The 15,791-nt window shown below is 41.8% G+C and overlaps 1 protein-coding gene across 2 annotated transcripts in view; it reads left to right on the top strand.

Annotated features, from left to right (window-relative positions):
• Positions 1-15,791, top strand: part of STX6 (syntaxin 6) — a 50,263-nt gene that overhangs the window by 30,100 nt on the left and 4,372 nt on the right. For both annotated transcript variants that reach the window (XM_028845416.2, NM_001261300.1), the window contains 3 exon segments: positions 2,833-2,958; positions 4,582-4,688; positions 8,131-8,225. In XM_028845416.2, the coding sequence (XP_028701249.1) occupies positions 2,833-2,958; positions 4,582-4,688; positions 8,131-8,225 (328 nt within the window).

Genomic DNA, 15,791 nt, shown 5'->3' with positions numbered 1-15,791 from the left:
ACATTTCTCTTTGTTTTAAGTAGTTTTAAAAAATTACATACTTTGGCATATCAATAGAAGCTCCTAATTGTTAAAATACAGTCCTTTTAAAAAATGTAGAATGGTCATCTAGAATTTGGACTTTCATTTAGATTGAGATTTGATTTAGACTTTTTTGGTAGGATAGAATGTTTTTTGCCTATTGCTAAACTGTTAGGTGATTTTTTGACAGAAGTAGTTTTTAAATTCTGTGGATATCCATTTTCCTTAGCAGTAAAAAAGACTTCATGAAAAATGATAATATTTGCTTTAAATGACTTAATGTCTTAGCCTCATTTTATTAAGATTCCAGAAAGTTATGAATTGTCTGTTGAGTAGGCTCTTGAGAAATTTCACTGTTTTTACTAACTAGCAATCAGTACTTCATACCTGTGGGTATTTGTCAAGCCAATTAATTTTGAAAACAAATATTATGGAAGCTTGAAGAAGAGGGAGGGTTCTATAAATATAACCTAACTTAATTTTCCTGTTTTCTTTTCCTGCATTCCATTTTTCAAGTCATTGTTTTGTTTTTGGCTTTTTAATCTTACTTGCCTCATTTGCTTTCTTTTTGAGCAATACAGCTAGGAAAAGCCACTAGCTGGTCCATTCCATTTGGCTCCCTCTCTTGAAAGAAGCTAGTGAATGGCCTCAAGTTGGCTAGTTTTGGAGTTCTCTTCTCATTTGCACTTGAGCTTATAGGAAGTGGAAGTACCTGAAGTAGTTGTGACAGTGAGGTTGGTAACACCTATGCTGTTACTCTTAATTTGAATGTTTTATTCTCTGGATAGTATAGTTGGGCTAAAGTAAATAAAATTTATATTATTGATAAATACATTTATATAAATATATATTTAAGTTATATAAATATATATTTATATTTATTTATAAATATATATAAATATTTATATAACTTATATAAATATATATAATAGTACCTGAGATTTATATATATAAATGTGTATATATACACACAATATATTTATATAAAATATATATACATGTATCTGTTTATATATTGCCTGTCCAAGTATGGCTTGGAATTTTGTTTTAGGCCATGAGTGAAATGTCAAGTTGCAAATTTTCAAGGAAAAGCAGGGCCAGGGCTCTCTAAGCACTCCAGCAGGCATGGGCCTTGTCACAGCATGCCAGGTACCAGGCGCTGCTCTGCTCCCTGCCTCACCAGCACCCCTGCTCTGGCACCCACACACAGGTGCATCTTCCAGTCCTTGGGCCCTCTCTCAATCTCTGTCCTATTATCACAGACATGTGGGGTTAGACCAATGAATTTTAAGCTATTTTACAGTAAAATGTGGATGATTTGCCCTATACTTAGCTCTGCCTAAGTGTACACCATGGAAAACGTAGGGAAAATAGCCCTGTGACCTCAGGAGCACACAAGGCCCTGGTGGTGTCCCAGTTCTCTGTGCTTAGGCCAGTGATGCATTATAGCCTTTTTCTGACCCTAAAAAAAAATTGTCATTAGTTCCTCATGTCTTCCATAGAGGTCCTTAGAGTCTGGATCAGAATGAGCAGGATCTTTTCAGTCTTGATAGCCCTAAGACCAGGTCAGGGCAGAGCCACCCACAAAAAGCCTTGGATCTGCTTTACACCAGAGACAGTCACCATCCAGCCTCAACTGGACTGAAGCTCTGGGCCCCTGGAAGCTCTTGTAAGAAAAGCTTCTAATAACTGAGCTTCCCTCATCCTAGCCCCTGAAGTCTGGCCATTTGATAGAGTTCACCCCTCGCAGTCTGAGAAGAGGTCAGTGTCAGCATGGAGGAAGATCATGGGGCTGTTGGAAGGGTTTTCAGACAGAACCAATTAACCAGGCAGGCTTTTAATAGTGTCTGAGATTTTTAAAAATTACCTGATAGGAAAATTTGGCAACTCTACAAGGAAAAAGAGTCTTAGTTGCTAGCGTCTTCTGGCTCTGGCTGCGGGGCTGGTGTGAGCAGTTATTTTGACCAGTCAGAAAGGCTTGTCGGGATCTGGTCAGAACAACTGCCGAGACTGAGCTCTCACATTCGTGCCTGTCCTCTTCATGTGAGGAAGACATACCCAACCTTACCCGTTTATGGCTGCAAACTTCCTTGAATTCATACTTGGGAAACCCGACCCTGGTGTCCAGGAGCCCTGGTGGAGAACTCTGACTTTAGGGCAGCCCTTGCCTAGGTTGCCAGGGTCAGACATTCCTTGTGATCATACCTGCCTGGTAAAGTAACCCCCAGTCATCATCTGGAAAGCCTGAAGGACCCTAGATTCTATTCATGGATTAAACTTAACAGACATTGATGGTTCTTGTGCATTTGTGTGTGAAGAGCTATGGCTTACCTTCTTGTCATTCCAGAGAACTCTCCCCTTCCCCTCACCAAAAAAACCCAAAATTTCCCTGGGTCACACTTTTCTTTAAAAAGTACTCTAGATATTTGGAATCAGGTTGACTGGAACCTATGGGTTGTTGAAGTTCCACAGGTACCAGGAAGAGCTCTTTTACAAGAAATTGAATGCTTTTCAGTTATAAGACAGTATATAGATGGGTGTTTGTTGATTTAGCAGGCATCTGTTTGCACTTTAAGGAGACAAAGCCCATTGTGAGGGCTATTGGGAGAACTTAAAGACATAGAGGGCCCTTCCTGGAATTCCTTAAATTGTACCACCCAGGCACCAACCTACACCACTACATAAAAGCCTTGCTCAGGGAAAAATAGATAAGAAATGTGAAAACTCTTTATATCACTCTTGATGCATCACTTGTTCAGTGATAGTAATTGTTTGTTTCTCCTGACTCCTCTGGTTGTTCTGCTCACACAGGCACTGCTGGGAGACAGTGGCAGCCAGAACTGGAGCACTGGAACAGCAGATAAATACGGGCGCCTGGACCGAGAGCTCCAGCGAGCCAATTCTCATTTCATTGAGGAGCAGCAGGCACAGCAGCAGGTACCCCGAGGACCCCGGGCTTAGGACAGGGCAGTGGGAAACAAGACACCCCCTTAGTTCCTTTGCCAGCCATGGAATCTTGTGGTTTAGTGACAAGCAGGGTAAGCCAGAGCTTGTCCTGTGTTGATTGTGTTTAATGATTGCATATGTAAAGGGTTTCAAAATCACAGCATGACTGCTTCAAGAGAACCAAGCTCAGCCAGACATGGTGGCTCGCACCTTTAGTCCCAGCTACTCAGGAGGCTGAGGCCAGAGGATCCCTTGAGCCCAGGAGTTCAAGGCTACAGTGAGCTTCGATCATGCCATTGCACTCTAGCCTGGGTGACAGAGCAAGACCCTTTCTCTAAAAAAAGAACCAAGTTCAGTTCTCTTAGAAAAAAACAGACCTTTGTTCATCTCAGCAGAGATACTTTCAGAAAGATATCTCATTTTTTTCATTGAAAATTATTGTTTCCTTTTTTTTTTTTTTTTTTGAGACAGAGTCTTGCTCTGTCGCCAGGCTGGAGTACAGTGGCACCATCTTAGCTCACTGCAAACTCTGCCTCCCGAGTTCAGACAGTTCTCCTGCCTCAGCCTCCTGAGTAGCTGGGACTACAGGCACACACCGCCACGCCCGGCTAATTTTTTTTTTTTCTATTTTAGTAGAGATGGGGTTTCACCTTGTTGCCCAGGCTGGTCTCGAACTCTTGAACTCAGGCAATTCACCTGCCTCAGCCTCCCAAAGTGCTAGAATTACAGGTGTGAGCTACTGCGCCTGGCCTCTTGGTTGGTTTTGTTATATGTAAAGTTGACTGCTTTTGTGTAGATTAAGGGGTAGGAGGAAAATGAAGTTGATTATGTCTGGTGTTGCCTTTGATATGTAGCTATATTAATAAAAGGAAGTTAGTGATAATGTGGGGATTTGATGAGCATATACCCATTGAAACTATTGATTCTTAAATATTGTGTTTTATGTATACATGTAGTTTATATGTTCTTTTGTTCTTTACATTAGTATGTCTGCTTAACCAGTTGTTTACTTAAATTGCTATTAAACACAGGAAAATTTTTTTCTGTAGAAAGTGAGGAGAATGCAACACAACTAAAAGTAAATATTTGTCAGTCAGAAGTTGTCCTTGAGGTAACTTATTGCCACAGGGCGTCCTTTAGTTTGTCCTTGAAGAGGGAGGAGAGACTGTGTGCATAGTTCCCCACATCCAGAGATTTGCCAGACTCTCTTGTATTTAAGCTGTGGCAGTCTGTTGTGGATTGAGACCTTGATCTTGGCAATGGGCTTCCTCCTCCCAAACATCCCCACGTCTCAGTGGTCATCTGCACGTGTGCTTTCAGCCATTGTCTGCTCCATTATTGGACGTCAGCCAACCAGAGTAAATCTCTCTTGGTGGTTTCAAGCCCCGCTGACTGTTCACAAGTTGGATCAGCAGGAGATATCAGTAGCTTGACAATCCAGCCTTTTGAGCAGTGTGTTCTCAGAGGCAACGGTCTGGTCCTTTGATTTCTGGGCTTTGCTTCTGAATGTGAATTGTCCCAAGTTGGCAAAGAAACTAGCAGCTGCTAGATTGCTGGGCTTGGAACCAGGTAAGATGGATTTTAATTGCTTATTTCCCATTTCTCTGGCACCAGTTGATCGTGGAACAGCAGGATGAGCAGTTGGAGCTGGTCTCTGGCAGCATCGGGGTGCTGAAGAACATGTCCCAGCGCATCGGAGGGGAGCTGGAGGAACAGGCAGTGTGAGTATTGAGACACCCCTCTCGCTGCAGTGAAATTCAGGGGCAAAGCCATCCTACGAGACCCCTAAAAAGCCTGGCAGCTACGTGGCTGGTAAGATCAAAAGCTGTTTTATTCGTAGCTGCATTTTTATTCTGTTTTGCAGACTAGCCTCCCCAAAAGAAGCAAATCTGCTCTGTAAATTTTACTACAGGCTTTAGGCAAAGTTGTTGTTATTTTTAAACACCTCCAAAAACAGACACAGATTTCTCTGAGCAGATACTCGAAGTACAGTTATGAATGGGAATGTGAAGCAGAGAAGCCTCTGTAACCTGTGGGGATTTTTGAGCTGACTTTATCATCCTATGACTCTCCCGCTACATTGAGCAAACACTCTGCTTTGCATCTTAAATTATTGTAACTTTGGTTTTTGTTGTTGTTGTTGTTTTTAAAACTTACAGATTTAACACCAGTTAACAAAAACTCTTTCCTCTCAAAAAAATAAAAACAAAACATAACCTCAGTTTGTTTTTCCTTATGAACAGTCCCTTTTGCGCTCAGAAGTTTGATGGCAAAAACTGCATTCTTAAATGCTGCCACAGGATACCTTTATCATTTTACAAGTCTTTTTAAAGAGAAAAATAATAAAACAGTCCGCTAGGATATTTCAGAAACTCTCCTGTCTTGATATTACGTTTATCATGACACATTGATTCATTATAAATTCTTAATGGGCCCCTGTTCTACACCAGGCCTTCTGGAAGCCAAGGGATGTAGAAGGGAACAGAGCAGACAAGACAGCCCATCTCTGCCAAAGAGTTTGCCACTTGCTGGGTAGAACAGACATTGTGTGAGTGGTGAGGGGTCATTAGATGATGGCAGTGACGTGGGAGGGCCCCTGTGATGGGGACAGTGCATGCTGCCTGGAGAGCCCTGACTTAGCCCAAGGTTTCTGAGGAAGAGGGGTTTAACTGAAGTCTGAAGGATGTGTGGATGTTAGCCAGGCGAGGTGAGCGTTGGTGTGGAGGCAGGTGGTGTGGGGAGCGTAGACAAGGAGGAAGAAAGTGCGCCTGTGAAGATGGAGAGGTGCACACATGCATGGAACAGGGAGGTTCCATGTGTCTGGAGGCAGAGAACAAACCAGGGAAGGTCTTGTCAGCATGGTCAGGAGGTACCACTACTTATTCTGAGCATGATGAGAGACCAGTGGAGGTGAGGTTAGGAGTGATGGTGTGATCAGGTGTGATTTAGATGATGTGCTGCAGTGGAGCCAGGTAGGGAGACCAGGCAGGAAGCTGGAGTAGCCAGAATCTGTTTCATGTCTATCTAAAATGGGTCCTGACCCTAAAGTTCAGTTTGAGGAGGGGAAGGGACTAATGGCCTGAGCTTCTCTGTTGATGAAGCAGCCTGGCGGGGCAGTGGGTAATAGAGTCTGCGGGACTTCCGGTTAAAGATGGTGAATTGACACACCCCTACCTCCACTCCCTATCCACAGCTCACTAGAAAAGTAGTAAAGGGGTTTGTTTTAAGGGCATGGTGGTTCACACCTGTAGTCCCAAGTACTAGGGAAGGAGGCTGAGGTGGGAGAATTGCTTGAGCCCAGGTGTTTGAGGCTGCAGTGAGCTATGATGGCACCTCCAGGTTGTACTCCAACCTGGGTGATAGAGGAGACCCTGTCTCTAAAAAGGTAGAAATAACAGATAACTGGGAAAAAGCGTGGGATTTGGACTTAGACCTGTGCTATCTAGTATAATAGCTACTAGCCACATGTGGCTAGCTGTTAAGTAAGTTTTATGTGGCCAGTCTGAATTGAGATGTGCTCCAGAGATAAAATGCTTACTGGATTTTGAAGACTTAGTATGGAAAAATATAAAATAGCTTATTAATAATTTTTATATTACATGTTGAAATGATAGTATTTTGACTGTATTAGGCTAAATACAACAGAATTAATTTCACCTGTTTCTTTTGAAATTTTTAAAAATGTGGCTACTAGAAAATGTAAAATGGCATATGTGATTCATATTTTTGTTGGATGGTACTGAGATAGATTTGGGCCAGCAGCTTGGTTGGTGAGTGTCCATGGACTGAAGGTGGGGTGATGTGCCTGTTTTGTCTTCAGTATGAAAAGTCACACCCAGCGCAGAAAGGTAGTTCTTGCTTTTCAGAGTTTGACCCTGTCTGGATAGGCCTGCCAACTGCAGCACCAAGATGCTGCCAGGATCTAAAATGAGCTAAATATGTTTTAATTTGAAAATTTAGGTAAGGGACAAAGACTTGTTTTAGTTGTCAATATGGAGTTCATGTAATAGTTGATTTAATAAAGAGTTGGTTGCCCTGAATCCTGCAAGACTGTCAGATGTCTAGTTGGGCACAGATCAAGACCAGCAGTTTCTAACTGCCATTGATGCTGTCAGAGTTAATATAGCCTTTTTAGTAAGACTGTTAGTACTAATTGGTATATTACATTCTAGCCTCAGAATAATCATTTACTAATCAAAAGTTGCAAAGTCTGGAATATTTAGTGACTTATGAAATAGGCACTGCTGAAATCGTATTTTGGGGTTTTCTTTCCCAGCTGCGCATTGGACAGCAAATAGTGTAAGCCTGCTGGAGTCAGTTTTCCTACTGGGAAATACTGGTTTCTCTGTGAGGACAGATGGGGAGATGTGCATGTGCGTGCACACACACACACTCACACACCCCATCAGGGATGTTAGTGCCGTGGTCTTCTGGGTTTATAATAAAGCACATAGTGCTTTACAGGAGATTATTTTATCAAAGTACATTCCTTAACTCATATTGACATAAAGTGCTTTTGTGTATTACCTGCTTCTCACAAGAGTCGTGTGAGGGAAGTTGGGCTGATAGGATTGCCCTGTTTTACAGGTGAGGAAACAGTCCCAAAGAGCTGTAGGGTACGTTGTCCAAGGTAGCGGTGTAAACAAGTGGCAAAGCCTGGCTGTCTGCCTCAGATAGCATTGTTTCTACCACATTGCGCTGCCACTGAGTTTGTGTTATTGTATAGACAGGTCCACACTGCCTTGTCTGCAGTTCTGAAATCTAGAAAGCTCTAAAATCTCCTTTCGTTTTTTTTTTTTTTCTCTTTAAATTTACAGCAAGCTCATGTTACAGAAGAACCTCACCTGAACTGACTCCAACTCTGACTCCTCATAGTTTTTTCTGCAGAAATATTAAGTATCTGATTACGGGGACTGCCCCAGACCCTCCTGGCGGTATTGACTAATGCAAAGCATATGTAATTTAGGCTTTTTTTAAATCCCGAGAATTCCAAAATCAAAATCCTATCTTGTCCCAAGGATTTTGGATAATAGAGTGAGGTCCTGAAACCCACCGTTGCCTATTTTGTTTGCTAAAATGGAGGCCTAGTCCTGTTAACCCAGCGCACGTGCACTGCCAAGGCTTCGTGCTTACCAGCGACCTTCTGTGTCTGCTTCTCTCTAGTATGTTGGAAGATTTCTCTCACGAATTGGAGAGCACTCAGTCCCGGCTGGACAATGTGATGAAGAAACTTGCAAAAGTATCTCATATGACCAGTGGTATGTATGGTGTTTAAAGCTTAAGTATTTGTACTTAATTCTAGAACTCTGTCTTGGGGGCGTTGTCTCATAGTTATGCCCATCCAGATCCCTTTCTTATTTTTTTACAGATCCCTTTCTCTTTTTTTTTTTTTTTGAGACAGAGTCTCACTCTTTCACCCAGGCTGGAGTGCAGTGGTGCCATCTCAGCTCACTGCAACCTCCACCGCCTCCTGGGTTCAAGCAATTCTGATGCCTTGACCTCCCGAGTAGCTAGGATTACAGTTGCATGCCACCATGCCCAGCTAATTTTTGTATTTTTAGTAGAGACGGGGTTTCACCGTGTTGGCTAGGCTAGTCTCGAACTCTTGACCTCAGGTGATCCGCCTGCGTCAGCCTCCCAAAATGCCGAGATTACAGGCGTGAGCCACCGTGCCTGGCTGATCCCTTTCTTATGGCACTTTTTTTTTTTTTTTTTTGTGATGCCTTAGAATCAGAGAATGGAAGACTTGTATGTTCAGTCTTTATCTGCTGCTTGTAGCCTTAACTCGGGAGAAGGTCTTTGCGCTCCCCCACGGTGTTTGGTTTGGTTTTTTCCCAGTAGAGTAACTTTCTTTTTTTCTTTTTTTTTTTTGAGATGCAGTCTCACTCTGTTGCCCAGGCTGGAGTGCAGTGACGTAATCTTAGCTCACTGCAAGCTCCACCTCCCAGGTTCACACCATTCTTCTGCCTCAGCCTCCCGAGTAGCTGGGACTACAGGTGCCTGCTACCACGCCTGGCTAATTTTTTGTATTTTTAGTAGAGATGGGGTTTCACTGTGTTAGCCAGGATGGTCTCGATCTCCTGACCTTGTGATCCACCTGCCTCGGCCTCCCAAAGTGCTGGGATTACAGGCGTGAGCCACCGCGCACGGCCCAGTAGAGTAACTTTGTTTGCAATTACAAAATCCTTCTTTATTTTACTGTTTTAAGATTTCCTTGCCAAAATAGGGAACTTATTTAAAACAACAGTTAAGTCAGTTACTGTTTCTCCTGGACATTCTTTCATTGATAGAAAGACACCTACTACTTCAGAATAAGATGGCATGTGTGGATCTATTTTAAATTGTTATATTTGAAATATTTCAGCAAATTTGCGCCAGGATGAGGATGAAGAAACAATTTTCCGATTAGTTACTGTGTAAGATATGTTCCAGTGACTCTTTACATGGGAAATAATATATTTTAAATTTTTAAAAATCCAGTATCTTTTCTTTTCTTTTTTTTTTTTTTTTTTTTTTTGAGGTGGAGTCGCCAGGCTGGAGTGCAGTGGCCGGATCTCAGCTCACTGCAAGCTCCGCCTCCCGGGTTTACACCATTCTCCTGCCTCAGCCTCCTGAGTAGCTGGGACTACAGGCACCCGCCACGTCGCCCGGCTAGTTTTTTGTATTTTTTTTTAGTAGAGACGGGGTTTCACCGGGTTAGCCAGGATGGTCTCGATCTCCTGACCTCGTGATCCGCCCGTCTCGGCCTCCCAAAGTGCTGGGATTACAGGCTTGAGCCACCGCGCCTGGCCTAGTATCTTTTCTTTATCTGGTGGGGGTGGCTTGCTGGAAGGAGAAACTGAGATGCTCCTTGAGGTAATCTGGATGTTCCCTGACTGTAGAACACCTCCCTTGCGTTAGAATATCCCGTTTCTTGACACCTCATTCTTCTGTTGGTTTCCTACTGTCAGGTACATGTTATGAGGTCTAATAGGTTAGCTTTTTGAGGCAAGATTTAAATACATATGCACGTTTACTTTTTAGAAGTTTAACTCATAGTCAGGTTACATAACAGTTCTCTAGGGTTCAGTTTCTTATCTATAAAAATAGGTTGAGTCCTACCTCTCCAGGTAATTGTGAGGATTAAATGAAATACCAATAAAGTAGAAGTGCTTAACTGGATTTACCATGTATTTATTGGTACTTAGTAAATGTTTTTAAGAAATTGTAAGGCAAGAAAAATTGCAATGGCCCCAAGGGGCAAAGGACCTATTATATCCAAAACAAAGAGAAGCTCCTATCTAGAGTCATTTTCTTCTTTCTCTCTAGGGACAAGTATCTTTGTTTCTAGCAGGCTCTTCATTGCCTGAAACTGTGCATATATGGGAAGCAGGCACCAGCTTAGTTCATCTGTCACACATTTAGAGAAAGGTTTGCAAAGTCTTTTCTGATTCCCTCTGTTGTCTCTTCTTCTACCTTCTCCCCTCTACTTTAAAAAAAAAAAAAAAAAAAAAAGGTGTTTTAATGAAGAATTGTATAACCAGTTTAACCTCCAGGCCTCTCACTCATGTATGTATTAGTTGCAAAGTCAAGTAGCTACTTCAGCACCAGTTCTGTTTGGGGAAGAGCAAGTGAACAAAGATGCACTGTCTTTGTTTCCCAGCATTCTGGGTATGAATAATTTAGAAAAGTACTTGCATTGTGAGAAGCGGCCCAGTGTGTATAAATAGCACTGAAGTTTGCTTATGCTTTATTCTACTTTTTCCCAAAAGAAAAATTGGGGAAGCAATGTAATAACTTTGGTTATATTTGTATAAGAAAAAGAGCCAGGAAACAGAGCATTTATCCTGAATGGTGCTTCACTTTTGACAGGTTACTTGTGTTTTCATTTTAATCTTTGCTTGCTACCCAAAGAAATACTCCCTAAGGATCTCCTCCTGCTTGGTGCTTTCTGCTTCGATTTGACAAACAAGCAATTTGTATTGGTCTCTGCTCTGCTCCATAATTTTTGCAGAAGTTCACTGCTTTGTGATCAAACCTGTACATAAAGGAATCCTACGGAGGCACAGCGAAGTGTGATTACGTAGTTATGGACACACGGGCCTCATGATTCTTCAGCGGCAGACCATCTCCGCTCCCCATGGTTGTCTGCTTCATGGGGAGAAATCAACCAAGACTCCACATTTACTTTTTTGAATGACCCAAGAGAGACACTAATTGTATTCTCTTACCCACAGAAGTATTTTATTTTAAGTAGATACTGAGATTTTTTTCCCTCTCACTTTCTGACATTCCATTCATCTTTTCTCTTTAGGGGAGAAAAATATTTTGAGAGAGAGAAAAAACTACCATTGGAGTTCTTTTGTTCCCCTCTGACTTTTTGAGGCAGGTCCTGAGCTTGCAATGCTGCTTAAAACTTTCCACTTGAGGTCACAAAAGCCCCTGTGGTTAGTACCCATTCCTTCTATGCATGAAGCCTCTGTGGGAAGTGCTGAGAAGTCTGCTGGGGTAACAGCTCCCTGGGGTTACCTAGTTCATGCTTCATAGAGGCAGCGTAGCCACTTCAGAGGAAAATGGCTTTAAAAGAGCATCCTCGGGTTGTGCTGGCTTATGTGGTATATGCTTCTCCTTGGTGAAAATTCCTACTTAATACAGTTGTGGAAGAGGAAGTGATTGGAGGGTAGTAGGGGGCGTGAATCGAGGCTGATGGAAAGCCAAAAAGTGGAAATCTGGTTCAGTGTTGGAAATCTGGTGCTGAAAATGGCGACATGCCTGAGGGAAGGGGGTAAACATAGGAGTGTGTGAGGTTGAGGGAGGGGTTGGAGAAGGAATACTTTCTCTGTTTTCATCCTGAAAGAATCACAACTAATCATTTTAGCAAAGTGGCTTTAAATTACTGTAAGCATTTTAATCTTTTAAAAAAATTAATAAACTATTTTTAGAACAGTTTTACGTTCTTAGCAAAATTGAGCAGGAAGTAAAGAGAGTTCCCATATAGCCCCCTTCCCCCACGCATAACCTCCCTGACTATTGATATCCAGCATCACAGTGGTACATTTGTTACAGTCAGCCTACACTAACACATCATTAATCATCTGCAAAGACCATTGTTTACATTGGGATTCACTCTTGGTATTGTACGTTCTGTGGGTTTGAACAAATGTATAAATGACATGTATCCATCATTGTAGCATCACACAGAGCAGTTTCACTGCCCTAAAAATCCTGTGTTCCACCTGTTTATCCCTCCTTTCCCCTAATCCCCCAACTACTGATCCTTTGACTGTCTCCATAGTTTTGCTTTTCCAGCATGCGTATGGTTGGAATCATATATCACAGATCCTTTTCAGATTGACTTCTCTCACTTAGCAATGTGCATCTAAGTTTCCACTGTGCTTTTTCATGGCTTGATAGCTTATTTCTTTTTTAACACTGAATAATATTCGATAGTATGAATGTACCACAATTTATCCATTTACCTATTGAAGGACATCTTGGTTGCTTCCAAGTTTTGTCAATGATGAATAAAACTGCTGTAAACCCCCATGTGCAAATTAGCCAGGCGTGGTGGCGTGTGCCTATAACCCCAGCTACTTGGGAGGCTGAGGCAGGAGAATCGCTTGAACCCAGGAGGCCGAGGTTGCAATGAGCCAAGATCGCACCACTGCACTCTAGCCTGGGTGACAGAGGGAGACTCTGTCTCAAAAAAAAAAAAAAAAAAGAAAAGTGCAGGTTTTTATATGGACATAAGTTTTTAAGTTCATTTCGATAAGTGACAAGGTATGTGATTGCTGAATGGTTATGGTAAGAGTATGTTTGGGTTTTGTAAGAAACTGCCAACCTATCTTACAAAGTGGCGGTACCAGTTTGAATTCCCACTAGGAGTTCCTATTGCTCCACATCCTTGCTAGCATGTGGTGTTGTCACTGTTTGGGGTTTTGACCATTCCAATAAGTGTGTATTGTTTCTTGTTTTAATTTGTATTTCCCCAGTGACATCTAATGTTGAACATCTTTTCATATGCTTCCCTGGCATCTCTTTCATGGTTTTTCTTTTTGTTTTTTTTGTTTGTTTGTTTTTGAGACAGAGCCTGACTCTGTCACCTAGGCTAGAGTGCAGAGTGCGATCTCAGCTCACTGCAACTTCTGCCTTCCAGGTTCAAGTGATTCTCGTGCCTCAGCCTCCCGAGTAGCTGGGATTACAGGCCTTCACCACCACGCCGAGCTAATTTTTGTATATTTAGTAGAGACAGGGTTTCACCATGTTGGCCAGGCTGTTCTTGAACTCCTAGCGTCAAGTGATCTGCCTGCCTTGGCTTCCCAAAGTGCTGAGATTACAGGTGTGAGCCACTGTGCCCAGCCCCATCTCTTTTTTGATGAGATGTCTGTTCAGGTCTTTTGTCCATTTTTAAAATCAATGTTAGTTTTCATACTGGTGAGTTTTAAAAATTCTTTGTATAATACATTCTGGACAACAGTCCTTTATCAGATGAATCTTTTGCAAATATTCTACCCCAGTCTGTGGCTGGTCTTCTCATTCCTTTGACAGTGACTTCTACAGAGCATAAGTTTTTAGTTTTAATGACATCCCGATTTCAATTATTTATTTCATGGATATATAGTGCCTTTGGTGTTGTAGCTAAAAAGTCATTGCCATATCCAAGGTCATCTAGGTTTTCTCCTGTGTTTTCTTCCAGGAGTTTGATAGTTTTGCATTTTACATTTAGGTCTGTGGATACATTTTGAGTTAATTTTTGTTAAGGTGTAAAGTCTGCGTCCAGCTTCATTTTTTTGGCATGGATGTCCAGTTGTTTCAGCACCATTTGTTAAAAAGACTCTCTTTGCTCTGTTGTATTGCACTTGCTCCTTTGTGAAAGATCAGTTGGCTGTATTTATGTCAGTCTATTTCTGGACTGTCTGTTCCATTGATCTGTTTGTCTATTTTCCTAATACTACATTGTCTTGATTGATGTTATGGTAAGTCTTATAGTTGTTCCACATTGTGGGAATATTCTGTGCCAGGTTTTTTTTTAGTCTTTTTTTCTTTTTTCAGGTTTCTGTTGACAAATTGTGTGAAGCTCAGAGATCCTTTCCTTCTCTGTGTTTAGCCTACTAATGAGCCCATCAGGGGCATTCTTCATTTGTGTTAGTCTTTTTGATCTCTATTTTTTTTTCGTTTTAGAATTTCCGTGTCTCTGCCTACGTTATCCATGTGTTCTTGCATGTTTACTTTTTCCATTAAAGCCTGTAGCATATTAACCACAGTTTAAAAAAATTCCTCTTCTGATAATTCCAGCATTCCTGCTGTATCTGACTCTGGTTCCGATGCGTTTTCAGTTTCTTCGGACTGTTGCTTTTTCCTTTTAGTGTGCCTTATAACTTTTTGTTGAAAAGTGGACTCGATATACTGGGTAAAAGGAACTGTGGTAAATAGACTTTTACCATAGATGGGGTGGTGAGGTCGGGGGTTGGCAATTTCTAGTCCTATGATTAGGTCTTAGCTTCTGGTGAGCCTGTGCCCCGGGCCTGTGAACCTCACCAGTGCTTCCCAGTTTTTCTACTGTTAGGTGGAACTGGATGGCTAGAGAAGACTGGAGTTGGGTATTTTCCTTCCCCCAGGTTAGATTCTGGTTAGTTTCTTTTGAGGTCAGACTTTTGTTTAAAGCAGAGTGCTCTGGAGTATTTCATAATGGTTCTTTTTTCCCTCCGCCTGCTGGAAGCATGAGAGGATTTTTCCCAATATTTGCTGAGAACCTGGTCAAGCTCCTGGAGGTAAAACCCACAGAAGTGTGGGGATCCCCTTTGCCTGGGTCCCCTTGGAGTGTTTTGGTTTTTTTTTTTTTTTCCATCTCAGACTTGTCCACACTGAGCCTTCAGTGACTCATCAATTAAAGTTAAGCTTTTCCTACCAGGATGCTGGTTCCTGTGGAGTTTGTTGCTTCGTGGGTTTCTGCTCTGATAAGCTGTGATTCTCTGTATGCACCTGTAGGTTTCTGCAGTTTTAGGGGCAGCAGTTTACCATGTGACCTCACTTCTCTGATGGATCTAAGAAGAGTTGTTGCTTTTTCAGTTTGTTCAGATTTTTACTTGTTACGACAGAATGATGACTTCTAAGCTTCTTACGTACTTGGCTGGAAATTAAAAATTTAACATTTTTTATCAGATGAGAGAATGCCAGCTATAAAAGTTTTCTTGACCATTGAAGTAATAGTTTAACAGGTCAAAGTGTGACCTGCAGTAAGCCAACTCTGCCTCCCCTAGACCTTTGGAACAGTCCTACCTGAGAACAGGGAGTGATGGACCTGCGGTCTTTGTCCTACTCACAGAGTTAACTAAATGAGTTTCTGGTATGTCTGAGGTAAACCAACATGATCACCACTTAGAAGGTACTTGCTTTACTTATAATTTGGTGGCAGTTCTCTTGTCCAGTTCTAAGACTTTGATATCCATAATATTTAAAATAATTTTAAGTACATGTTTTGCCTTGTGGAGAGTTTAGCAGTTTATTTTCATAGACTGAGATCTTTTTACAATGTGATTATCAATAGCTATAGTGTGCTAAAATCAGTGGGCTTTCAAAGACACTTTAGTGAATCAATATGTCTTTATATTTCTATTGAAATGGAACTCTTATTCCTAGTGGTTGAACTGCGTTTTCATGAATTCTGTGAATTCTGTTATCAGTCGGGCCCTTTGTGGAAGATGCCAAAACTCATCAGTGGAAAGACTGCTCATTTTTTCTACATGTCTCCAAATTAAGGAAGCATCCTGATGTTGACAGCATCCTCTGTGCCCTAGGTTTGGGCACTGCACAGTGTGTGTATGACAGGGTTTGTGTTGTTTAAT

Source organism: Macaca mulatta, chromosome 1, assembly GCF_049350105.2.
Source record: "Macaca mulatta isolate MMU2019108-1 chromosome 1, T2T-MMU8v2.0, whole genome shotgun sequence".
NCBI classification, from domain to species: domain Eukaryota; kingdom Metazoa; phylum Chordata; class Mammalia; order Primates; family Cercopithecidae; genus Macaca; species Macaca mulatta.
Note: the sequence above shows the minus strand (reverse complement) of the source record. Positions and strands in the feature narration are given on the sequence as shown.